The sequence below is a fragment of the Actinia tenebrosa genome, unplaced genomic scaffold (assembly GCF_029948245.1).
Source record: "Actinia tenebrosa isolate PJP-AT-01 unplaced genomic scaffold, QUT_ActTen_1.0 PGA_scaffold14__42_contigs__length_11649687, whole genome shotgun sequence".
Classification (NCBI taxonomy): domain Eukaryota; kingdom Metazoa; phylum Cnidaria; class Anthozoa; order Actiniaria; family Actiniidae; genus Actinia; species Actinia tenebrosa.
The window spans coordinates 10,637,412-10,664,517 of NW_028292574.1; the positions used below are offsets into that span (position 1 = coordinate 10,637,412).

A 27,106-nucleotide genomic window follows, 5' to 3' on the forward strand; every position below is an offset into this window, starting at 1 on the left:
TACGAAATATTTCCAACCGAGGAGGTCTGGTACTAGAATATTTGGTGACCGCAACATTTTTTCCCAGTCTTGCACGCTGGTTTTTTGAAGGACGAGAAGAAATAATTGGCTTTTTTACGCTCAAAATAAGTCCTAAAAATGGTCAAAATGAAGACTGAGACAAAGAAGAGGGTCCAAACAGTCTTTCATTACTCAAAGACTGTATTCCATTGGGGATTTATACCATTTATTATTTATCTAGGTAAGTAGAGAGGCCCCGAGTAAGTGGCTTGATCATGACTCAAGTTGTTTGAAGCTCACTTAAGCTTCAGAATCTTAGAGATATTTAATTTAAAGCGTACAGTATAGTGTTTCTTTTAGCTTTTATATTCTTCTTGTCTGTTGACCACATATTCTTAAATAGGAATTAAAAAATAATGTTTCACAAGCATATTGATTCCAAACCCGAAAATGACACGTGCGAAAATTGATTTTCATGGAATAAGAGTCTAAGATTCTTTCCAACATTAACAGTAGGGATTTCTATGTCGGTCGGTTTGACACATAATTGCAGATTCGTGTTATATATTTTGTTAGTTAATTCTTTTGGATGCAAACAACTTTCTTTCACAGGAAGTCCAACTACACTCTATAAATAGATTCTGCTTGACAACACTATGATTCCCTTAAGGCCGGTTTAGACGGTACGATTTTCACCTGCAACTATCGTTGAAGGAATATAAACTCTTTTTAAAATATAGCTCATTTCAGACAACATTTTTTCTTCAAGGGTTTTAGCAATCACCTATAACTCTATGGTTTCCAAAAGTTTCTTATGTACCCTGCCTGAAAATACCTTGTTTTCCATCCCTGTGCCTATGATATATATGAAAGCTCTCACCTATCTTGGAAATCATCTATTGGAGCTTATCCTGTCAAATCTTTGCCAGTCATTTTGACCAGAAAGGAGTCAGATAGGAGGTTTGACTGAGCTAAAACTAATACTATATTTTACAGTTCTGTTCAGTGATCACAAATGATATTTCCAAGCAGAGGTTGGAGTTGCTGCGCATGATAAACTGTAGTTTTGCTATGCGCTGAAACTCAAACCTCAACTTGGTATTATTATGGAAGTTAGGCCCATCGGTCTAGCTATTCCTGCTAGATGTTTTATGAACATCATGATATAATGCTATATAGTCCCTTTATGCTTTCCATGAGATATGAAATTTTGGCAACGAATCAAACGTAGATTTTGAAAGTCATGATGGCTACATGACTGAAAAGTCATTATGTCACAAAGATAATCTCTGAAAAGTTTAACCTACTTGCTGAAGAATGAAAGGAAAAAAAACTTTGGTAATTTGAGGACTTTCGGATAGCAAATCTGCAGAAATTTTGCTCCACCAGAGCTTGGAGAACAATGATGGCGAATGATTTAAACAATGATATAGGCATGCAGTGCATTGTTGTTGACTAGGATTCTATAAAAGCTTGCTAAGTTAATCTGTGACTAATAAAAATGTCACATCAAATGCAAAGGCAGCTAACATGTTTTATTAATCAAAGTGTTATGATCATCCAGGTGGATGTAGTCCTGAGAAGGATTGTTTGATGTGACTGACGTTTCGACAACCTGCAACAGCAGCTCGCACTCATTAGACCGATGCCGCCAATTACGCTAATCATATAATAATAAATAATAATAACTTTATTTATTTATATAGTCCTATTTCCATATAAGCCCTTATAATCCAGGTAATTAGGCTATTATCGTGGCAGTATAAATATGAACAATCTGACTTTATTCTTCACGTGACTCTGAAGATGACTTCCGCTCAGGTTGTCGAAACGTCAGTCATATCAAACAGTCCTTCTCAGGACTACATCCACCCGGATGATCATAATACTTCGATTAACATTTATTCACCTGGGTTAAGACCGTACTATGCAATGACATGCTTTAATCGTTTGTTAGGTCTGAAGAAAGGGGGAGATCCAGGGATGCCTGAACCAACTTTATTAAGGTAAAGTTTTATTGTGTCTATCAGAAAAACAAACTTTCTATGCCTAATTTCCAGGAGACATTTCTGAGATTGTCAACATACATACATGTAGCATAAATTATTATAGTCCACTTTATCACCCTGCAACAACCTCTGTGCTGAACTAAGTCAAGGAACTGCTAATTCACAGATTAGGGAGGAAGGGAGGAAAACTGGAGTAACCAGGAAAAAAATCAAATCAAGTGAGAGACCTAACAATCTCTAATCACATGTGATGTTGAGTCCAGGAATTGAACCCAAGACCCCAGAAGTGAGAGGCAAGTGTACTACTGCTAAACCACCCTTGGTGGACTACAAACTTGAGCTGTACTTTTGTTTCTTGATTCACCTTATGATGATCAATATTGTTATTATTGTTATGATATTGTGTCATATATTCAAAGGGGCAACGGAAAATGTAAGTGTAATAATATATATATATATATTTGCTGCTTTTGTTGTTACAGTATTCTTTGGGCTTGAAGGAAAAATAAACTTGAACAAGAAAGAAGATTGATTTTTATACTCAGATGCAGCTCTAATTTGGCGCACAGGATTTTTAAAATGACACATGGATAACGACAGAAAATTGCAAAATGGCATGAACAATAATAATTATGAATGACATTTATTCTTGAAGCCATGCATATACAGTCCGCTGTTGTATTCCTTCTCAGTAACTTATACGCCTTGCTAGACATTTGTGGGATATGTCATGGTATCCTACTCAATTCCACTGTATAAATAGTGTGTAGTATATGTGAAAGATATAGTCAGCGTTAAGGAATAAATACAGTGCACTTGTGAAAAACGTGTAACATGTTTATTTGACTATCATCTCTGTCATCACTTTCAAATATTTTCCTGAAGTTCTGTGATAATTCATATTATTAAGATGCTAAAAGCTAATAATGTTTTACAAGAGTAATAAATACTGAAAACTGCTTAGTACAAGTCACATTAGCATCTGATTTGAGGAATGTCACTCTAATGACAAGGAATATTAGACCAGTATCTATTTTTATTCAGCCATAATGCTTTCCATTTCTCCAATTCTTGTGCACTTCCATTTAGGAGTAATAATCGTGATTTGTTCATCTTCCTCAGTATCTCCTTCCTGAAGGTGTTCCTCTAACAAGTACTCTCCATGTTGCTCGCAGCCCATGTCAAACTTGTACTTGCCAACACCTTGTGGGTTATTTTCCACAAAGTTTCCTATAAACCGATGATTGGAGTGAATGAGCTCACCAGAGCCCTCTCTCTTGCCATTCACCCAAGTCCCTGTGTATTTGCTCCTTGTAGATGCGTAGGTATAAGTTCCTTGTCCATGTCTTTGGTGCTCATACCAGTTCCCTTCGTATGTGTCCCCATTCACATAGTAATAGATGCCATGGCCATTTCTTCTGTCTTCGACCCAGCCCCCTTCGTATCTTGACCCATCTGGGTACCAGAATGTCCCCTGGCCATGCTTTTTGGCTTTTGAGTACTCCCCTACGTATTTGGCGCCGTTTTTGAAGCGATAGGTTCCGTTACCATTGCGCTTGCCGTGTTCGTATTGTCCTTCGTAGGTATCCCCGTTAGGGAGAGTTGCCTTTCCAAACCCATGGCGCTCCTCTCCTTCATTTCTGTCACCCTCGTAGCTCTGTGTACGTAATAAAGGGACGATATGTTAGAACAAGTTTGAATGGGAAACGAACGGAACCTTTTCGTTTTGAACCAATAAAAAGTACATCTGCGTCAACCAATCACAGTCCGAGTTTTAATTTCAGGAAGCCATGTGAAAGCCACGGTACGAAACTTATAAAGTTTTTGTTTCTATTTAAACTTATAAAGTTTTTGTTTCTATTTTCAAACCAGGAAAACCAAAATATTTGTTAACACTGAACTGCCAAGCAATTACTAAAATATGGTTACAAAATAGTTTTGCCACTTATGCCGAAGTCGGCTTGAAGTCACCAAAGCCCTTTTCCTGGTAATAGTATAACGAATGATTTCGATACATTGGCAACTTGCTATTTGTTTAAGGGTCTGCAACCTCTTCTTTTTTGTGTGGTTATACATGTCTAAAGAGGATGGCCGACTTCTGCCCGTTTCGAGAAGTCCATGCCTTGTTAAAACGAAGGAAAGACTTTGGGTCGCATCTTTATTAAAGAGCTTTCTTTTCTTCCCCTGTCTTGAAATATCTCAGGCATAATGCAAGCAATGTAATCGAGAACATTTTTATAATTGTAACACTGCTGTCATGACAAAATGAGCACCGGCACTGATCGCATCCAGCCAGCAGAAACGCTTTGCTCTACTACACTATTGATTTTCCCGGGTCGTTGACACGGGGCAACCATATTTTAACGAATAAATAAATTTACACCATAAAGTAAACAAGATAATGATTTTTAAAACAGACATTTGATTAATTGAATAAATATCGCAGTGCTGTCTCAAGTGTGAAAGTAAGTTAAGACTAATCCAAAGGAGAAAACGCAAAAAACTCTGTTTTATGAATATCATATGTCAGAAAAACATGTGTACGCGCATATAATTTGATATTTTTTTAGCAAATGAAATATAAACGAAAGTAAGGACAAGTTGTGGTCGAATACAGTAGTGATTATTCATCTTCGTTTTTTAAGCTAGAAGCGGAGAAAAATAGTCCAAAATCTTCCTAAAATCTTACCCCTAAGTTAATGCCTTCTTCCTCTTCGAATTCTTCGGATCCAATGTCCGACATGATGAGTTTGTTGCTTGTGTTTGACGAGTAAAGGACGGCGCTTTGTGTTCTCTATGGCAGTGTAAATACTAAAGGTTGCTTGTACTGTTTGAAATCATTGGTTTATGCGTTGCTAAAGCAACAAAACTTCATCTGTGAGTCAAATGAAGTAGCTGTAAGCTGTACGAATTTATTACGCGGTTCTATGATCAAAAACAAAAAGTCGCCATATGATGAACAAAGCCCAGCAAAGCCTCCAACAAAAGAGATCTCTGTTTAAAATACCTTTTATGGATTTGATACTGATTTCCAGGCTTTTATTACGTCTACAGTTGCAATATAAATTCAAAAATATTTGTAAAGAAAATTTACGCTAAAATCCGACAGTTTCTGAGTCATCTTGACTCCATATTTGTCATTTATTTTAATTTGATTACCAATAACAAAAAAATAATACTTTTTAATAACAGAGTAAGAATTCATCATTTTAATGATAAAATGTTATTCCCTTGTTCGTTTTGCTCAAAAATAATCTCTGATACGATTTTCTATTTTCTATTTTTTTATTCTATTCTCATAATGGAAGTAGTGGGTTTCCTGTGTTTGTTGACCAAAAAGGCTGGATCTAGTATTGCGCACGCGCAGTTCAACGTAAACAAAGAAAAATTTCAAGGTCAAGTCGAAAGAAAGCTGTTGATGACATTCAAATCAAGATATTCCGAGAATTTAACCAATAATTTTACGTCGAATTACCAGAAATCACATCCAATAATAACCAGGGAACCTTTATGGATGATATTTGAGAGCGATAGAGCGGAAAAACAGGCGCAAAATCGAGTAACATTTCATGACGCAGGGGCTTAAACGAAAAAGGAAGAAGATTCATAGCTGATTCATGCAGGTTTTTTTCTGCTGTGGTATTTTGGTCGATGGAGAGCTGCTTCCTTTGCAAATAGGGAACCTAGGACTATAATGTAAAGAAAATACACAATTTGGGAAGTTACCTTTCGAGGTCTTATTTTAGTTGCTGTGTGAACTGGTACCTGTAGTTTAATTTGCCTTGTGTTTTATTTTTATCTGGGGTTTGTTTACCGTTGGTTAGCCAGAAATGGCGGGGTTTAAGACTCAATACCAGCGACTCAACTCTAATGAGGACCAAGATGAAGATTTACCACCACAGGGCTTTCATAATGGCAGTCGGGGAGGAGGAGAGACGGAAAAAGGTTGGTATATATATATATGGTTATCCAACTGTTGCATAACGGATATTTTGAGAAAACAATACACTTCAGCTATACGGAAAATAATACTTTGATATATTTTAATAGGAGAATAGGAAGAGAGTGTTTTTATAATAATTTTATCTAACATGGCAAATATATTTGTTTCTACAGGAAGGTGGAATCACATAGAGAATTTAGATGAATTCTTCATTAGAATATCCTTTACATCCTTTCTTGATGTTATTGTATTATGGTTAAACTTATGGATAGTAAGGTATTTCCATGTGTTAATTGGTGCTTGCAGATGTTGATACCAGAATATATAATAATTTATCTAAAAATCTAATGGGATTTGCAACTCCATGGTGGATGGAAAGCCTAACAGGTTTTGCAACGCACCTCATGAGAGGTAGCTAGTATAAAGTGTAGGCACTGAGGGTGGTCACTGCCAGGGTTTCTTTACATCCTCAGTGGTTCTTTTACGTCCCTCAGATATTGGTTAGTAAGTTATGATGAAGTGTGGAGAGACGGGGCTGCCATTTAAAGTGGTCATTCAAGCCACTTGAAAGTCTAACCATTTGTAGATGTAATTATTACAAAGGCAGCACTTTCTCTTCAATTATTTTGAGATCCTGAGTGTTGGTCCGGCCAAGGCTTGAAACAAGAACTGTTACTCAAGCAAACCAGGGGGTGGTTAAATAATTGGAATAGCTAGCTAGTGAGCTACTCACATATAATGCAATTAGTTGGGAGATCCAACTAGTGATTCCAGATGTGAGGGGCGAGTGGACAGGAAGTGAATGTTACATCACCCTTGATTCCCTAAACAGATGATTAAAGGAAGTCAAATGAATTGATTTTGAAATAGGTAATGTGTGATTATACCGTCATATAACTGGGACAAGTGCAGTTTCCTGTCATTCTAGAACTCACTCATAGATGTTAGCATTTTCTTCTTTTTGATTATATTTTTTTCCTTAACACATTTTTACGTTTATGAGTACCACCAGAAGGATGGTTTTGTTTGCATATTACTCACTGAATTCTTTGCATTAATGTAAGTATTAATTTGAATGTGTTACCTCATGTGTGATGTGTTAAGAAAATTCCTTGAAGATCTGTTACCATTTATTGCAGGATCTTTAATCCTGTTGTAGAAATACTTACTATTTTTCTGTTTAAAAGGCAGTAAAGAAATGTTTAAAGTAAACTGTAAATTGCAAATGTTTTTGGAGGATAGCTCCTTCATCAGACGGGATACATTAAATGACCATTAATGGTAAACTACAGGGGTCCTTTACACATTTGCATAAGCCAGGGCAGATTTTCATGCAAGGTAGAATTGGGTTTATAATAAGTCCCGTTCACAACATAGAGTAAAAACAATACTCAAACTATGTCAAACTTGAACCAACAAGGAGTTAGCTATGAAGCCTAAAAATCTGAGAAAAAGCTTTAGATGTTATTGACGACTGTGGTCTGAAGGAATGATTGTGATTGGCTGAAGTTGATATTGATTTTGCTCTCTCCTGATTAGTTAACATCTTTTTTATCAGTAAGGTTGTCCTCACAGTAAGAATACCCATTCAAGGAAATGGAAAAAAACCTTTATATATGACCCCAAATGCACTATGTAGAGTAGAGTTTTCCATGATCATAATATGATTATGATGGCACTCAAGTTAGATATCTTGACAAGAAAATCTCAATCTGTCAAAATAAATTCATTCTTATTCAAAACAATTTATTGATTGATTAAATCTAAGATGACCTGGGTCATAGCCAGCCAATATTTTCTCAAGGGTGGGGGGGGGGGGGGGGGGCAAAAAAAACAAACACCATTTTGTTTGAGCCCCCGAAAGGTCAAACCAAAAATATAAAACCTTAAGAAAGTCAGCATTATGATTTATGTTTGATTTTTTTAAATAGAAAAAGTAAATGGAAAAATTTGAAAACTACGGCATAAATTCTAAAAATGAGCTGCCATTTTGTTGCCATGAAGGGGGCCTTAGACCCCTTGCCTACGCCCCTGCATGACTACTGGCAAATTGTCATGCAAAAGCTGAATCTATTATTTATTCATTAATAGAATCAGTACTACACCAATAATTGATTAATAATGACATATTGCTTATTGTATTTACAGGCAATTTGCATTTGTTGTACTGTTCACATCATTCTTGGTTCTCTGTGTGGATTATGACAAGCTTTTCAAAGACAAAGACCTGTCTTTTAAGAAAGTTATTCATTTTCACAAGGTCAAACAGTAAGTTACAATCACAGCCCTATATTTTTATTAAAGCTGCCATTTCCATATCTATTTATTCAGCTTTTGTGCCTTCAAAATCAGGGACTGTATGTAAGTTCAAGATTCCAAAACTTTTGTATTCTGGATTCCATATCGTTAATTTGCATCTGATGACAGATATTCTTGATGGAGATATTACACAGTGGGGGAGGGGCTACATCGGTTTAGTCTAGGTCGAGGCGATAGCATTTGAGTGTATACTTTGAATTTCCGGATTCCAAAAGGGTGGATTCCAGATTCCATCGTAAACTGGATTCCGGATTCCAAGGCCTAAAATTTTGCAGATTCCGGATTCCCTTACATGGGGTGAGTTAATTAAGTTCTTTGTCAGAGAAAAGAGATCCAAATATTGAGTCACATAAAATAATGACCAATATCCTTCAAAATCCCTATGAATCAACAAATTTAAGTTGAATATAAAATATCTTACAAGTCTTCTATTCCTTGCTAACGTTTTTCAATGATGTATTTTCCCCAGCATGGAGTCAGCTATTGTTGTTTGTCTGGTCATAGCTCTTATATTTTGGCTCATTCGCCTGGCAAGATTGGTTGTCTACTTCTTTAAGTTATTAGAAATACACTCATTTTATAAGAATGCTCTACAAATATCAGAGGTAAGTCCAACATACTTAATTACAGAAATTTAAATTTGACTATTTTCATATGGAGGGACATGACAACTGAAAACATAGAAGGATGATACTTATCTGATGCTTCAGGCATTAGTGCTTTGTCAGATTAAAGCTATTTTATACTGATTCTTTTTGCTAAAATAAAACTAAAAACGGGATCCCAAAATATCCTCTTTTCAAACATTAGAAGTTTTACCACAAAATCATACTATTTGGACAATTTGCTTTTCAGTTTGAAGCCGAAAGTCCCCCCCCCCCCCCCCCCCCATATAAATGATGTTACACATAAAAGGTCAGAGAACAATACGAATAGAGTCTATTTTATATTTGTGTCTTTTTAGAGCGAACTAATTAACCTCCAATGGCAAGATGTACAGAAAAAACTAATAGAGGTACAGAAAATCCATCAGATGTGTGTGCACAAGGAAGAACTCACTGAATTAGGTTAGTTTGTTTGATTTGGAAGAAGATTTTATTTCTTGTTGAACAAATAGCACTGTTCGATAGAGGAGTGTCCAACACAGGTTTTTTTGACTGAGTATCGTAGGGACGAGCTTGATAAAGCCTGAAAAAGCACTTCAAGGTTACTGTTAAACTTCAGGGGTATCTTTCGCATCTGTTCAAAATTGTTTGAATGGGATTTCATGATTTGAAACAATGCCGAGCCTTGAACACAAATCAGGCACGTTCAGTAGAGGTGAATTAATGGACATGGCGTTAGTGCTTATAGCCAAAATACTTTCACAGTGAATAAGCAAAAAATAAACTACAAAAGTCTTTGAGCGATTTATGATATTTTGAGTATTTCGTCTTTTATGCGGTAAAACGTCAAACTTAAAATTTTTTGGCGGTCCAAATTTAAAATTAATAACTTTTTAAAGAAGCAAAATATTAAATATCGCTTACACACTTTGTATAGCCTATCTTTTGCTTATTCACGAAATTCTTTTGGCTTTAAAGGTTTCTATTTTTAACAGCTATTTGGAGTTATATATTGTTTTATATCGACAAAACTAAAACGGACCTTTGCAAGTGAATGGTTTTTTCGCCATGACGTACACTGATGGAGTTTCTGTAGATAAGTTGGCAGGATCTTTGTGCCAAAAAAGTGCATTCGAGGAAGGGTTCAAGCCATGGAGTATAATTTTAGAGTAAGATTTAGTAGGAAATACCAATAAAGAATGGCTTTCTACGCTTCCAAATTAAACCTGATTTCTGCAGCTTGCTCCTTTCCCGCCGCATGTTGGGGACACTTTAAAAAGAGGTCAAAATATGTTTATTTTAATCTATATGGTTTTTGTCCAACAGATATTCATCACAGAATTCTAAGATGGAAGAACTATTTCATAGCTATGCAAAACAAAGGAGTTATTCCTTGTACCTATAAGTTTCCTTTTATTGGACAGAGGTAAGTTAACTGCGTACGATATCATGCGTACTGCATGGTTGTTTTCTTTTCATCCTCCAGTATACGACTATTTCAATAAATGTTGTCGTCAAGATAGGCAATAAACCTGTAGGCAATAGGTCATTCCGACATGGAAATGCTCGTTGAATACAAAGAACATTGAATCAGTCTCAACACTAAGGTCCATGTCCTTGACTATAATTTAAAGCACAGCCCGGTTGTACAAAGCCTGGATAGCTCTATCCGACGGATAAATCCTTATCCACTGTATAAGTCGATGCTGTTATCCAATAAGCTTATTCACTGGATAAGATTTATCCGTTGGATAGCGCTATCCAGGCTTCGTACAACCGGGCCCTGAAAAACAATGGCCATTGGCCAGCTATTCTTGGATCTTGAAATGACCTATCTCCTATCGTTTTTCACCTATTGCCTAGCCTTTGGCGATAACAGCGTTTATTAAAATAGGTGTATAAATCAGAGAAAATGGAGCAAAGTCTTCATCACGGAAGAGAGGATTTGGCTAACAACGTCGATATGGAGTGAGGGGTTAAGTTATGGGGAAAAGAAGGGCTGGAGCTCAAAAGTCCCTGCACATTACCTATTCCTTCCTGGTAGAGCATTAGTTAGAAGGGAATTGTTAGGAAACAACACTTTTATGCTTAAGCTTTGAATTAATAAGACAGGCCAATTCCGCATGCCATTTTCTCAGCACACACGAGATCACTGTTATTTTCAGATTCTCTTTGGAAGCGGTTATTATTTTTTGCCTGAGGGTGTGGAGGAATCCGGAATATTTGTAGTGGGGATCATGTAAATATTTCAGACAAGAATCAAAGGGTGAATCACTCAGTAGCAACCACTAATAAGGGGGGAATTTTGTTTTGATTTCGTTTTGTCAAAATTTCCAGAACTTTTCTGACTGAAGGCATGAAGTATAACCTGAAGATGATCTTATTCTGGGGACCTGGCTCTCCATTTCAAGACAACTGGAAGCTAGGAAACGAATATAAGAACCTAAGTAACAGGTGAGAAATAAGCTGTTAGTGAAATTGTAATGGCTTCCCACTTTATGCTACTAATCTTCATTAGGGACGGACAATTTATTTTGTGCAGGATTTTTTTCCCGCCTCATGGGTGTGCAGGAATTTGTTTTGTACATAATTTGGATTTTTTTCTGGCACTTTTCTTATGCACGATTTTTTTTCAATCTTTAAAGCTGTGCTCGAATTTTTTTTTGGTTTTTGCCCAACCCCCCTTCAAAAATCTAATGATCCGTCCCTTACGTATAACGGTACAACATGCCGTACCATTAAAATGGCTTCCCATTGTACATTACTGACCTACAGCTCGTTCACGGTTCGACATGCCGTAACATTGAAATGGCTTCCCATTGTACAGTGCACGGTACGCCATGCCTTAACATTGAAATGGCTTCCATTGTACATTACTCACCTACAGCACGGACATGGTATGATATGGCGTAACATGTAAATAGCTTGCAGTACGTACACACTACACCATGCCTTAGCATTGAAGTGGCTTTCCATTGTTTCCATTAATACTGACCTACATGTCGGCAAGAACTCTCATTTCTATTTTTCCTCCACAGATCAGCGCTGGCCAACAGGTATGATCTCTTACTTGCATTTGAAGTATAGATCCCTTGCTCTAAATCCCTATTGCTAAATCTCAATCAGCTGATGAAAGTCTTTGAATCTCTTAATCCGCTCCAAATGGTGGCCAAACACTGACCACCATGTACTGTCAACCAGAAATCGCACGAGACAAAAAATGACATCAATTGAAATCCAGAATCTTGGGGTCAAACAAAAGATTTCTCAAGAGAAGTGTATTCTTTTGTTTTAACTCCCATCGGTCATTGGTAATTATTGGTCATTGGTCATTCATTGATCATTCTTCATTGGAAATTAGTGTAGAGGGGTCGTTTATAGGTGGACGTATGACGACATGATTTACAACAAGCAAAATGACAATGATTGGTGCATTATCATCACAGTGTTAATAAACCCTGATTGCCCATCGTTTTAACCTGTTATTATTACTTGTGTTTAGATTATCTCGTAGGATATTCTGGATAGGCGTGGCTAACATACTTCTCTGCCCCTTCATTTTTCTTTGGATAGTACTCTATTCATTTTTTAGTTACGCTGAGGTAAGATTGCTTTGTTTGTTTTTATTTGTTGTATTTTGATAGCACTTGGACTACACTTCATGGGAAGGGAGGGAGGGGGCTAAATTGTCTTCAAACTTAGCCTTCCCTGGATTTTTACAGCTCATTTCATATAGGGTTAAATCACTTTTGGGGATGTTTATCAAGGGTGGGTAGCGATAAGCGCAATATCGTCTAATCACTTGGGTCTCGGGTTTGATTCCTTTGGGTAGCACATGTGAGTAGAGTTCGTTCAAGAAATCTTTACAAGATAATCAAGGGTGCTTAGATAACGGCCCGGCATGAAATCCGGTCATGATTACAGGCCAAATTAGTTTTAGCTTCTTCATACCGACCAGCAAGGCAAAGATTTGACAAGTCCCAGTTCTGACCAGACATTGTCCAATTTCCGTCCCTGGGATTGTATAGCGGTAGTGCGCCCTGGTCTCATCTGTGCAGTCTCAGGTTCGATTCCTGGACTTGATATCACATACGAGTATAGTTTGTTAGGTCCTTTCCTCCCTTGATTGAAAGGGTCCCCCCTCCCCCTCCCCCCTGGTTATCTGGTTTTCTTTCCTTTGCAAAAACCAACACGAGAAATGCAAATTCAATATCTGTATGCTAGTCGTGCCCTGATTAGAGTTCCATAAGACTTGTATATTTTATGAACTCCAATATCATCTCATAAATTAATCTTATGATACTCATAACTGTTTACTTCAGATGATCAAAAGAGCACCAGATGCTTTGGGAGCCCGAGGATGGTATGTCTTCTTCGTCTAACCTTCACACACCTAGTAACGTGAATCTCAGTGGTGTAATTGTTGTATTTTCTTTTCCAGGTCACCCTATGGCAGACTTGTCTTCAGGCATTTCAATGAACTTGACCACGAGTTTCGAGCAAGGTATTTTGACTTACAACAAAAAAAATAAAATAAAATGTGGGCCGAGATTCAACCCTTGCGGGACGCCCACTCCATCTCAAAAAGAAATTGATTGTAGTCTGGCAGGATATGGCAGACGTCTGAACTCAGTGTTTACTTTACCTCAGCAATTACGAAAATGGGTGTAAAGAGGCAAGAATGTTTAATTACTATTCTACAAAATAATTTTTTATACAAGACTAAATTTCTGAAGGATATCCACTTCAAAACGCCAAATGGTCTGTCTGGGTAACTATGGAAAATGTGCACAATAAGGCAAAAATCTTATTATGAAAAAAACATATCAGAAGGGTCTGAGATTCAATCCCTGTGGGATACCTGCTTCAAAACGCCAAACGGTCTCGAACTTCGGATAGTTGTCTGGGTAACTACGGAGTGGGTACCATAAACACAAAAATCGTATGACAAAAAAATTCGGTAGGGTCCGAGATTCAATCCTTGTGGGACGCCTACTGGTTGTCTAAATAATTAGATAGTAAGTTAGAATTTCTAACTGGTCAATCCAGTTTTTTATGAACTAAAAAATGATTCTGGCAAAATAGGTTGAGCAAGTCCTACGAACCAGCACAGAAGTACATGAACATTTTCACTTCCCCTGTGGGAGCCATCGTAGCGAGGTGAGAAATTAATAACAAACACTGTTGCAATGACGATTTTGCTATTGCTGGTGGTGTTATTACTTAGGATGTAATTCATGACAATGTTGTTGAATTGATCACGTCCACAAATGATCGAGCCGGCACAGGGACGTAGCCAGAATTTTCCCAAGATGGAGGCCCAAATTTAAAAAAACTGCCAAACGTTCGTCAAATACCGTTCGTCAAACGCCGATCCAAAAGTAGAAAAACACCATTAAAAAGGCGGCATTACGTTATACGTTTTATTTAAAAAAATAAATAAGTAAAATAAAAATTACCGTATAAATTCACACAGCCCCAATTAGTTGCCACGATGAGGAGGGGGCCTGCCCCCCCTGTCTACGCCCCTGCGGCATTCATTCACGCCAACCCTCTTCCCCAATGATCTTTGCAGAAGTCACTGCTGGCCTCTCACTAATCAAGGAGCACACTCCTGCTAAGTCGTTGTCGTTGTTGTTGTATGGTTGCGTTTTGTTGGCATGAAAAAAGTTATTTGTAGAATTCTTAAAGTCAACTGCATATGAGACAATAAGGCTATTTATATGAGCAATAGTAAGGCGTGTCTTACAGAAGCGAGAACTGACCGTATAAACGGTACAAAATTCGTGTTCGTGTGTTGTTTTTGCAAGATGCATATTTTTCCCGTTATAAATGGCCCTAATGTTTGCTTTCAATTTGCTGTTCAAAAACATTCATATGTTTCTACATGTGTGTTCTTCTTGGCAGAAATGTGGTGTTCTTTGCAGGAGCAATTTTTGCTGTTTTGACGTGTCTGACCATATTTGACCAAGATGTTTTGAGTCTTGATCATATTCTAGCCGTCATCGCCGGCTTAGGTAAGAGAACACTTAAAAGAGTGCACATTCCCCACCCCCCCCCCCCCCCCCAGAAGATGTACGCTTAGTCACTTGCGCTTGGAAAATTGGGCTTCGAATACTTAGTAGTCGATTACATAGTTGTACGAACAAAACTAGTGGACGTGTATTTGCCGTAAGAGAGATCCCTAAACTCTCTAATAACTTTAACCACTGCGCCATAGACATACCAGCCGCGATTACTGGAATGGCAACATTTTCTAACATTTTCGTAATCTAACGAGCATTTGTTATTTTGTAGGTCTTCTTATACGAGGATGTTATGTATTTATTCCTGATGAGGTTAGTTTCAGTTATTGGTTTAGCGACGATAAAACATTTTATAGGCAAGCAGTAGTAGACCAGTAAAATAGGAAGCATGGGTGGCATAGCGGTGACTGAGAGTGATTGACTATCATTAATGTGACCCGGGTTCGAATTTCGCCAGGCTCGTTGTCGTGTGTGAGTAGAATTGTTTGTTGGTTCTCTCCAGTGCTTCAGAAGTTTTTCTCCGGGTTCTACTTAACAAATCGAAGTCAGTTTTCTATGGGGTCTGTACTGTAATCGAACATAAAATGACGTCAAAAATGATCCAAACTCAAGTGGAACCACGCGAGCGCAACGAGTGGTTTCACTGCAAAGTTTGGATCATTTTTGACGTCATTTCATGTTCGATTACAGTACAGACCCAGAGAAAACTGACTTTGATTTGTTTTTTACCATAACAAAGTCAAAAAAATAGAACAAAATGACAAGTAAATTGTTTGAAAAAGCCGTTTCATCCGCTAGGTCAGTGCGCGTGACGGATGTCGTAAGCACAAGCAGGTCTAGCCTCTAATCGACAATGGTTCTAAGCCAATCAGCGCACGAGATATTTCCAAGTTATGATAAAAAGTTTTTCTTCCCTCCGCAAAAATGAACTTCTAACTTCCATTTCGATCTTTGAATTAGGACACAGGCTTGTTAGCCACTAGCTATTAAGTGTTACCCTCGTAAAAACAATGAGGGTTAAATATGCTACTATCTAATGTAAACCCATGCTGGCAATAAAGTTCAAACAGCTTTTTTTTGTTCATGGAGTGAAATCACCAAAGATGCTTCACACATTAACTATGCTAAGGCTTACGGGTTACGTACAACACTGAGCTAAGACCATAACTTAAAAAAGAACACATGCTATGGATGTGCCTTGAACCTAAAGTTTATAAATAAATAAATGATCAGTGAACCTGGATCTGTTTTGTAACGGATTTCATCAGTTAAAGTGGTTTGAAATCTTCAGAGGTGATAATCATTTGTTTGTTACAGAATTTAGTGTGGAATCCTGAGCAGCTGATGAGACAGATTCTGTATTACACACATTATATCCCAGAAAGCTGGAAAGGAAAGGCACATACCACTGAGGTCAGTAAACCCTTACTACCCACCCTCCCTTTTATCCTACACCCATTATATCCCAGAATGCTGGAAAGGAAAGGCACATATCACTGAGGATAGTTTTTATTGCTTTTATTTTGACCCCGTTTGGATGCGCCACTGTGGAATTTGCATTTGTGAATAACGATAACAAGATGTTTTAAGTAGACCCACACTACCGTTTTACGCATGTCCATAACTATATTTTGTCTTATTGATATATCATTAATTTTATTCTTCAGGTTCGAGACCAGTTTGCCCAACTTTTTCAATACAAACTGGTAAGCTATCAAGCTATCATACTGGGATAAACAAATAGTCTTGATGGGCTACCTGTGGTACCATGACGACCCCAAAAGATAGGTGGGCCTCGTGGGGGTGGGTCGGGAATTTCAACTTCAATTTTTTCAAATCCGATCACTCCAAAATAATTGAGCAGGTCACGTGACCCTAACTCCCTTAAGAGGAGCAGTTAATGAACACCAAACAGAGCACCTTGCTATTAGTAAAGAGTTGAAATCTCAGCTCATATAGAAATGTTTAATATAGGAAATGGTATAAAATATAAATTCAAATATTTTAGGATAGACCTTATTCGTCGTCGCACAATATTTTCCCAATAGACCCCTTGCATGTGACGTCAAAGCAGCTCAATTTGGAGGACCAAACAATAGAATTCAATCTCCTGAGAATTGGAAACCTATTGTTATATCCTCCAAATATTGAGCTGCATTCCGTCGTGCTGCAAGGAGTCTATGCAAACCATGTGTTATTCTCAAGAGTAGAACTTTTGTTCAACGGCTGTGCAGGGCTCGAAATAGCGGCCTGCCAATGGCCAAATGACAGGACAAATTTCAGGTTTGGAAGGCGAAAATAAGGATGCACTGCCAAATGAAAAATAAAATGGCATGCAAAATTTACAAGAATGATCTCCTTTTACCATGCTCCTTTACTATGACAGGCTAAAAAAAGTTTTCTATTTCGAGCCCTGCTGTGCATGAGAAGACACATGAAAATGGATACAGCCCAAACAAAGAATCTTATTCTCTAGAGAATGACACGTGGTCTATTGAGGATATGTCAATCAAACAAAAGCAACATCATGAACCATTGAATTGCTCGGATCATATCCTTAAAACATACATTACCTTCATTTGTTTCAGGTGAATGTCTTCGAGGAGCTGATCAGCCCCATCGTTACGCCTTTTCTGCTGTGTTTTAGCGTCCGCTACAAGTCGTTGGATATCGTAGACTTCTATCGTAACTTTACTGTAGAGGTTGTTGGTGTGGGTGATGTTTGTTCGTTTGCGCAGCTTGACGTCAAGAAACACGGCAACCCTGATGTAAGTACATGTAATATAGACCCCTTGCAGTCCGTTGGAATGCAGCCCAATTTGGAGGACATAAAAATGGGTTTCCAATTCTCATGAGATCAAAATTATTCCCTTTTGACCTCCAAATTGAGCTGCTTTGACGTCACATGCAAGGGGTCTATTAAGGCGTCTATTAGACGATTTCCGAGATGTGCGAGCGCTTTCATAAATATCGCAGGCGCAGACATGAAAACGAGGCATTTTCAGGCCATGTTCGTTCATAAGAAACCTTTGGAACCCATGAGTTACAGGCGATTTCTAAAATCCTTGAATAAAAGATTTTGTCTGAAATGAGCTAAAGTTTTTTTATAACTAAGTTATAATCCTGCTTCCATAGCGCGCGTAAAATCTTGCCCGAAAGGGCCCTGTTTTACGCGATACGCGATACTTTTGACAGCGCCCGCGCATCTCGGAAAAGATCTATTTTCAAGGGTGGTGTAGCGCTATTACCCATTCAAATAGTATTTCTAACAACACGACATCATTTGTCAACAGTGGATGTCAAATGGACTCTCCGAAGCAACACAGTACGAACAAGGTGAAAATGGCAAAATTGAGCTTTCACTTCTTCATTTCTCGGTAAGAAAACCTATTCATTCACTAACAGTTGTTATAACCTATGTGCTATTTAAGTAGCATTGTCCTTTCTAGCTTTCACCGCAAACGTCTCACTTTCTTCATTGACGCTTGGGTGCCCTGTGTGACGCTCTCAGTCTCCCTCGGTCACAGACGGTCACACCAATCTATACACCACGGGGAACCCGTCTAAGTAACAAACGAGAAACCTCAAAGTCAAAGAGAGACGCATGTGGAGGAGGCTGTTTCCTTCTCTTGATTGGTTATTCTTGGACTTTGTGTTAACAGCAATCTTACATTGTTTTCTCTGTATCTTAGATACGAAATCCAAACTGGAAGCCATCAGAACGAGGAGCACATTTCATCAGTACTATCAAGGAAAATGGTACGTTAGAAAAGTTTTCATGTTTCACTGATATCTGCTGCAACTTTTTGATTAACAAAAGTTCCAAACGTTTTCTCTATGTATTTGCCTTACAGCCATGCAAGAAGGTCTTCAGCTTCAAGGGAGCCTCGCCATATCTGAACCAAGCTCTCTACCAGAATTCAGATCATTTAACAGCGTAAGTCAATGTGATATGAAAAAATACCCTTAAGAACTAGTGTTGTATATGTTTATTGACACTAAGTATGTTGTAAATAAATTAATAGTAATAATAATTAGATGATGATGATGGTGATGATAATGATGATGGTGGTGATTATGATAATGATGATGCTGATGATGCTGATGACGATGATAGTAATGCGGATGAAAGCAGTTCCCAGTGTCGCCTCCACATTGCTTTCATTTGCGCCATTGCATACTTGCGATAAACACGAGGATTAAGCAGTTATTTCAAGGAGGTGTTCAGTCCACTAAATGGAATATTGTTTTTTGTGTTTCAGTTCCAAGGCTTACCATATTTACCAGCCATGTCACTAAGTGACCCTACAGTAGGTGGTCTAAATGGGGGAATCACCAAAGCAGATACCCGCCAACACCGTGAACAGATGACTGAGGCTTTAATGAACTCTAGTGTCTTGTACATGCATGAGGTGAGTAATAATAGAAGAAAATTTGTTAACGCGGGGAATGAGACAAGTGAAAAACGTCTGCGCATGCTCCATGTCTATTCATTAGTTAAAAATGTCTTCGTGCAGTTGTAAATTTGACGTTCTCTTAAAACGTCTAAGCTTCACGCATGCACAGACGATTTTCACCAGCAAGTGACAAGTGGCACAGCCTCGCAACGGGACTGAGGAGCTCTGGCTACGAGACTGACAAGTGGCACGATTCCCCCTCCCCCCACCCCCACTGTTACCGGATTAGATTCAAAGATTCGTTGTTTTTGTTGATCCAGCTTCACAGCAGACAAGCTGAAAGGCTATCCCACGTGTCAACCTCTGGTCATAGTATTGCTTCTGGTTCAAGACAAGACTGTGGATACATGGAGCAACAACAGCAAGAGTTCGTTGAACGCGTTGGCGAGCAGGAAGACCTTCAATACGAACATCGGGATGGGTGAGTTCAATGGTTAGATTATGGGAGGGGTGAGCAGGGTAGAGGCTAAAAATGGTTACCTTACTGGGGTAGGGAATCAAGGGTGGTATAGCAGTAGTGCACTCGCCTCTCACTCGTCTGGGCCCCAGACTCAGGTTCGATTACTGGACTTGGCATCAGATGGTAGTAGAGTTTGTTAGGCCTCTCCCTTGATTCGAGGGTTTTTTCTGCGGGTTTTTCCGGCTTTTCTTGCCGAGTTCTTTTTCTGCCCTTCGTTCTCCGTTCTTCTTTCCTGTCGCTCAGCCATACAGAAGGGAAGAAAAAAAACCTCTCTTCGCAGGGTAGTTTTCCTCCCTTCGCAAATTTAAATCTTGCACGCTAAGTTCTAAATCAATCTGCGAGTTAATCGTGTCCTGACTTTGATCAACGCATATATGGCCAGCTTTAATGCTTAAACTAAGCGTGAATAATACTAGAATATGTAATTCTCCAGTTTCGAGGTCTCTTTGCTCAGTCTTAGTCTCGTATGTGCGTTAAGGCACGGACACACGGTGCAACATTACGCGCAACATTGAAGTAGGATAGTTTTCTACTTCAGCAACGTTGCGTGCAACAAATTGCGTCGTGTGTCATGGCTCGCAACATAAATCGCATGCAATATTGCACGCAATGTTGCACCGTGTATCCGTAGCTTTATAAAATTCAGCTATTCAACCAAAACCCGTGGCATTTTAATCAACTCGTATTGTTCCGTAGTGCGTACATTCCTTACAATGGAGCTTGATAAAACAAAAGAACACGTTTGTACATAATCGAGGCCAAGACTGAGCAAAGGCTATCTCGAAATGGGAGTATTGTTGAAAAACTAAATCCTATTTAATTTTCTCTTACAGGAATGAAGCTATTGTGTAGAGTCTGAAGAATAAAACCACTTTTGGACAATGTTATTTTAAGGATATCCTTTGGTTTTAATAATATTCTTTGGCTTTAATTTGCAAACTCAATACAGCGTAGGTAGTGTTATTGGGGAGAGGCTATTGGGAGTGTTAAGGAGGCTGGAAAGCGTTTTGTACCTTCACATAAACTCACAATTATGAACTAAAAAAAATATGATATGACAGCAAGTAAACCAGGAAAACCAAAGACCGTATAAACCCAAAGATCACAGCGAACGTGAAAAATTGACGTAAGACGTTACTATGACAATATCAGAACCCTTCTTATGCCATCAAAAATGTTCACTTAAAAAATCATAACTCAGGAACCAAACGGTGAAAATCTTTGAAAACCGGAATATTTAAACTTTGTATCGTAATCTTCTTTTTGACGAAAAAAGAAAAAATTCTGTGAGGGAATTCGTAAAAACCAATAAAATTTGTTTGGAATAATTCCCTCTTACAGAATTTTTTAAATTTTTTCTTAAATTTTCGGAAACATAAACCAAAGCCATATGCAAAACTTGAAGAAGTTTCACCGCAGAGTTTTTGATTTTTTTCAGCTTGAATATTAAAATTTTTGAGGACAAAATTTTCGTTTTGCAAGTTCTAGGTCATCGGACGTAGAGCACGCGCGTGCTCAAGAAAAACCCTTTCGAGCCTCCTTACGAAAGTCTAGTGGTACACTCACTACCTTGGATACTGGTGTGTTTTTGGCAAAAATTACTTGTTTAAAGATTGTAAAAATAACAACAACAACAACAACAACAATAAAAGCAACCAATAATAAAAGCAACAACCATAAAAAAGCAGCAACAACAATAAAAAATAGTAATAACAATAAAAAGCAGCAACAACAGCAATAACAATAAAAAACAACAGCAACAGCAGCTGCAACAAAAATAATAGCAACAGAAAAAAACAGAAACAAGTAACGTAGCAACAACTATAAAGTAGCAACAACTACAGCAGCAACAACTGGTTTCATTGGTTTCATCCTATAACTCTATCGCTTGTACTTTCAAACACTTAACTAATATTCTTGCAATTAGATTGAAATCTTTCTCGTTTTACTGGCCTAGTAAAACAAAAATTAGTTATCAATGCGTAATAGTCAACTGAGTAGACACAAAAGGAAAGATTGAAGATAGAGTGATTCTAATTGGCACATGAAAAAAGTTGTATAATTAGTGAGTAACAGTCAAAGTAAAACAAAAGAAAACGATGGAATTTGTGGGAAACCACTAAACTTTTAGTTCTGTTTATACGACGTCCAACAGATAAGTCCGTTTGTCTGGCTGGCCAAAACTGGACTTCAACACAGTCGTATTACATTCAACATATTTGCACAAATTCAAATAAAATAATCATTATTCCATTTTTAATTTGTGCAAATTCAGTTTTCATTTAGATATTTAAAGGCGAAGGAAACAGTCTTTTTAAATTAACTTGAATCTGAAATATTGGCGGGAAATCGTCACGTGGAAAAGCGTTGTGATTGGATGAATTTCCTGCTGTTTGATTGGTCAGAAAGAGGAAGCCCCGTTTTCCACAAATTCTTCAATGGAATTTTAATTCAATGTGAGTTGTAAACAACGTCATTCCCTTGAATATTATAAATTTAACAATTATTCGCCGAAGGCGAAGGGATTATTGGTGGGAATATTTATATCACTATAAACATAATATAAATATCCCCATAATCACTGAGCCTGAGGGGAATAATTGTTTTAGTATAATTTTAGGCTTGAATATCAGAAAAAAGTCGAAATTCAGGATAACCGATCTGGAAAAGATTGGAAAACTTCATAATCACTGCTCCTGCAATGATTATTGTCTCAGAACCACCAGTCGCTCGACCAATCATAGCGCGAGAAACTCTATATTCAAGTCCAAAATTATAAAAAAAGTAAGCTTATCAAAAGTAAAAGAAAAACCTCAAATTATCATTGATATGAATATGATTTTCGATACAAGTTGAGTACATTTTAACTTAAAAATCGGTGCTTGATCCTGTTATTCTAGAAACTTTTTAAAAGTGTAAATATTTAACCATTTATATTATTGGTTTTGTTCATAAGGTTAATAAAATAAATTACCTGAAGTGTTTATCAGCTAGTACTGAACATTTTACTGTAATATCATTGGTCTTCTGTTTGGGGACACTTTCTTCCCTAAGAACGAGTTTGGGATTATTTTGAGCTAATTTGTATTTAGCAAAATAAGCAACCATTCCTATGTTAGGTGCGTGTCTTTCAAAGTCGTTTGTGTATACAAATTTGAACAGAATCTCTGATATCTTTTAAAGACTTTTAACGAAAATGTTGCACAAAATTGTCCTCAGTTTCCGTGTCTTTGTAACCTGAATCTGCTGACCTTCAAAATTAATACTTTTATTAATTAAAAATCTTTGTAAAAAAGCCTTTTTTTGTATCTATTTTTAAATATCCAAACGTTTCAACATCGTAATATGTACACAGCAATATTTCAGTAAACGTTTAGTTTGGGCTGATTAACAGATTAGTGCATATCCTATCCACGAAAAACTTTGCAGGAAATTGCACAAATTTATAGTAGACCGTAGACCTACAAATCTTTGCACTAATTTGTACAACTTTTCTATAGTATGTACTTTATGCAACTTATCAACTCACACTCTAAACACCGAATCAAGCCCATGCATACTGGCTAACACTGATTTACAGATAACTGTCAATGTTGGTACTTTAATCTCATCCCCTCGTACTACCAGCAGTTCATTTGTCAGCTTGTCGTACTCTGTACCCGATTTAAGTTGCCACCGCAGACAAACAAGATAAGAATCAAGACCCTCTGCTTTTAGCAACTGCCTGTTGTCTCTTGAAAAAAGCGTGTGTTGCAGTGCAAAGATGGCTAATTTCTGGCTGGCTGACGAGCCAGGCCATCTTGCAGTTTTTGGATTACCTAGCTCTATTTCTTTCGCACCAGTGAATTGTCGATACAACTGTGGGGCATTGTTGTCAGTGTCCATGTGCAAATCACTGATTGAGGCTGTGCTGAGGTCATTTTCAGCAAATTTATTCATGTCTATCTCTTCAGGAAGAGTCTTTTCTACTGAATATCTTGACTTCTTTGCACTTAACGATCCTTCATTTGTGTCAGTTTTCAATTGTCTTGTATTTTTTCTAGTTCTAGGCAGCCCAGCAGCGAATGCCATGTGTATGATAGGAGCCAGTGTCATCCATACATACATTTTATTTTCTTCATACTCAGCGATTCTTCTTGGATTATATTCTTGTACAAATCTCTCAATGACTGAGTCGATAGCGTTGCTGTGTTTATGAGGTATGGTACAAAGTGTGGATGATCTGACTCTCGCTAAGAACAGAAGACAGTAGTACCTAATAGAGATATATAAATTACATTATAAAATAACTGTTATAAATCTGCGCACTTTCAGTCGCGTCATTCCTATCAAAAATAATGGTTATTGTAATTTGTATCTTATGAAGAAAGAAAAGAAAACTTGCTTGCTGTGCTGTGCTGTGCTGTGCTGTGCTGTGCTGTGCTGTGTGCAGATATAAAGCACTTGGGGATTGGCAGAACACTTGAGTACTGTCAAGAAGCACTCGGCCAGGCATTGTGCTTCTCCTAACATTTCTCTCATGTTCTATATTTATTATCCACCCATTCATTAGTCTCCCACACAGCCGCTTTCAGTGTCGTCATGCAACGCTTTCTGAAAGCGGCTGTGTCAGACTATCCATTCATTCACTCACTCATTCATTTTTTATCATTTTCTTTCTTCTTTATTTCACACTTTGATCAATCAGTTAATGAGTTAAACAGTGTTAGTCAATCCAACTAGGGGTCTATCACCAATGCTGCATTCTGATTGGATGAGCTACTACTAGTTTATAAGTTATAGCCTCCTATTAGAGAAAAGTGCCAGCTTTGAAAACCAAAACGTTAAATTCAACTTTAATTCAAAACTTGTTTGTTTCAACTTTAAGGTTTGTTTGCATCTATATTATTTGACCCACTCGTTGGATTTGACTAAAGCAGTTCTCTCGCCCTCATGGCCTAATGAGTCAATGGCCCATTTGGGCTCAAGAACTAATTGCTAAATGTGTCCTTTCCTCACACCCAGAAATTAATTAGATTACTGCAATCACATTGGCAGGATTCACATCAAAACTCACCATGTTACAAGAACCAGGATGGAAGAATCAAACTCTTGATGCCATGCCTGTACTTTATCCAAAATTTCCTCATAAAAACCGGAGCTGATCAATTTTTCGATTGCTTGTTGATTGAAAGACACATAAAAAATGGTATTGGCCGCCAAGGGACACTCATTTCTTTGAAAGAATCCTTTAGGTTCAATGGTGTGACTAAGTTTCTTCATCATGGCAAGATTGTCTGCCACTTGAAACTGGGCCTTTTCATCATATTCAACACATCTAGAAGGAAATCAAAAATTGAGTGTCTCTTCCTAGAGCATAAACAGCAAAAGTTATCAATGAAACATGATTTATATGACAAGTTATATATTTATCAGAATCAAAACGTTTCTTCTACATTTAATTTGATACTGTTAATATCCAAGCTTTTGGGCCACTTGGCCCTGCATTATCAAGGATTGAATGAAATTACAAATCTCAAGTCAGTTATATAGCGATAGAAGACGATGCATAACTAACTTAAGATTTGTAATTTCATTCAACATATTACTCACCCACAAAGACACCCAAGGGCACTTTCTCTTAAATGGACAGCAAGATGAGGCGAAGGTCCACTGTAGTTGTCAGACATTATGTATGAATCAATCATGCTTTGTAGTGTATCCATGTTGAGGACCAGCCAAGTATCTGGACCAGTCTCCATGAAGTTCCATAAGGTTTGCAGAACAAGAGAACAGAGAATCATTTGCCATTCATTAAAACTTTGTACCAGTTCATCTGATCTGTACATGAAGTAAAGATGTATTATATATATTCATATGCAAACAATGTCAGCACGAAAGAAAATATACTCTGTTAAAATGTGCAGACAAATTTTTGCAAAAATGTGATCTTTGGCTGATTTCATGCATGTACATCACCCATGGTGCATTTCCAGGCTTAACTAGCAACAAGCTACAAAACCTTCATAAATCATTTTTCAAATAGCTACTGTATAAGCACACATGTACCTGTAAATATAGAAATATAGATAAGTTATAGTGCTTGGGAACGAGGTTATTCCGGGCGAAAGCCCTTGGAATTAAATTCGGAAAAATTAATTTCCGACCTCGCTGGGAATCAAACCCATGACCTTCGGAATTGCACTACCGATGCTCTACCAGCTGAGCTAGAGGTAAGACTGAGAGCAGGACGGGGTGAAATAGATGTTAGGTGGCATGTACCTGTAAGCTATGTCATCTTCATAATCTTCATCATCATCGTCACTTGAATCACTGCCTTTTGTTTTTTCCACTAAAATTGCAGTCTGCACTTGTGGGTTAGTGGTTGAACAAATCCAAGAGTACCTCTTTTGAGAGTAATGGAGAACTTCCACTAAAACTTTCAATCCTCCCTCCTGAACAAAATAGTGTCTGTTTGCTTTCACTTGGACTGTTTTCCATAAAGAAAATTTCATATCAAGGCTTTCCAAGGGTTCTGCGATGTCTGCATATAAATCTTCCATCTTGCCAACATTCTTGATCAAAGGTACATGGATGTAATTTCCATCAGATGAGCAAGGAGGAGCTGAAGAAAGAAAACCTTTGAGTTTTCTAATGCATTCATTAAATTCCTCTAGATCTACCTTCTCAAGAAATTCCACACAAATAGTGTCTCCGTCCCTTAAATATAACTCGCTCAGTTTAGTCGTTGGATCAGATAATGGCTGGTCCAAATAGGACAATTTTTGGTCACAAATTGGAGCTTTACATAAATCTTGTATCTTTGTTTTCAGCTGATAAACAGAGCTTACTTCATCTTTGTTTATGGCGAGTTTGGTCTGTTCTTTCTTGTTTTGGTTTGTACAAAAGATGTTTAAGTTAATCACTAAACTATCTTCAGTGGTCATCTTTAGATTTGAAGTCGATGCAGAATCATTTCAATTCCAGTTTATAAACAGTTAGAAGGTTACGCAGAGCTGAAGGTTACGTTTAAAGTTTCTCAGTAGCCTTGGTAGTCAGCCATTATGCTTGCGAATTCGTTTTTGAAAAATGCCGATAGTGTTGTTTAACGAAGACAGAACAAACTTCATGAAAAACTAAACATCTTTACGTGCATCTTCTTTTCAAAACATTTATCAAACAAGCTGGATATTTTCATAGACTTTCCTGTCTTCATATAAAACGTAGTTTAAGACAAATCAACTAGGCATTCCTCGTAATGTTTGATCCAAGTCGCCGGAAGATTGGTGTCTAGTCTCCATAAACAGG

At 37.6% G+C, this 27,106-nt stretch overlaps 4 protein-coding genes across 5 annotated transcripts; 2 read left to right on the plus strand and 2 right to left on the minus strand.

Annotated features, from left to right (window-relative positions):
• Positions 1-65: 65 nt before the first annotated feature.
• On the plus strand, positions 66-2,835 carry LOC116300491 (mitochondrial import receptor subunit TOM7 homolog). Of its 2 annotated transcripts, none has more exons than XM_089030021.1 (3): positions 66-241; positions 1,958-2,006; positions 2,492-2,835. In XM_089030021.1, the coding sequence occupies exons 1-3, from the start codon at positions 139-141 to the stop codon at positions 2,505-2,507; spliced, it is 168 nt and encodes a 55-aa protein (XP_088886147.1). In that variant the 5' UTR covers positions 66-138; the 3' UTR covers positions 2,508-2,835. The 2 variants fall into 2 exon arrangements, with proteins under 2 accessions (XP_088886147.1, XP_088886145.1); XM_089030019.1 differs by lacking the exon at positions 2,492-2,835 and adding an exon at positions 2,176-2,462.
• Positions 2,637-4,882, minus strand: LOC116300490 (radial spoke head 1 homolog). The gene is made up of 2 exons (XM_031709366.1): positions 4,699-4,882; positions 2,637-3,666 (listed from the first exon to the last, which is right to left on the minus strand). Exons 1-2 carry the CDS (start codon positions 4,750-4,752, stop codon positions 3,046-3,048), a joined length of 675 nt encoding a protein of 224 aa, XP_031565226.1. The 5' UTR covers positions 4,753-4,882; the 3' UTR covers positions 2,637-3,045.
• A 487-nt stretch (positions 4,883-5,369) lies between these two features.
• On the plus strand, positions 5,370-22,808 carry LOC116300474 (autophagy-related protein 9A). The gene is made up of 25 exons (XM_031709350.2): positions 5,370-5,705; positions 5,834-5,954; positions 6,126-6,169; positions 6,947-7,011; positions 8,101-8,220; positions 8,741-8,876; positions 9,236-9,338; positions 10,203-10,302; positions 11,214-11,330; positions 11,915-11,932; positions 12,379-12,478; positions 13,199-13,239; positions 13,318-13,380; positions 13,962-14,036; positions 14,784-14,893; positions 15,174-15,214; positions 16,220-16,315; positions 16,570-16,608; positions 17,491-17,670; positions 18,196-18,279; positions 18,595-18,661; positions 18,757-18,839; positions 19,165-19,314; positions 19,620-19,780; positions 20,653-22,808. Exons 2-25 carry the CDS (start codon positions 5,840-5,842, stop codon positions 20,669-20,671), a joined length of 2,127 nt encoding a protein of 708 aa, XP_031565210.1. The 5' UTR covers positions 5,370-5,705; positions 5,834-5,839; the 3' UTR covers positions 20,672-22,808.
• On the minus strand, positions 21,830-27,034 carry LOC116300475 (uncharacterized). The gene is made up of 4 exons (XM_031709351.2): positions 26,081-27,034; positions 25,412-25,639; positions 24,876-25,136; positions 21,830-24,074 (listed from the first exon to the last, which is right to left on the minus strand). The coding sequence occupies exons 1-4, from the start codon at positions 26,743-26,745 to the stop codon at positions 23,345-23,347; spliced, it is 1,884 nt and encodes a 627-aa protein (XP_031565211.1). The 5' UTR covers positions 26,746-27,034; the 3' UTR covers positions 21,830-23,344.
• Positions 27,035-27,106: the final 72 nt, after the last annotated feature.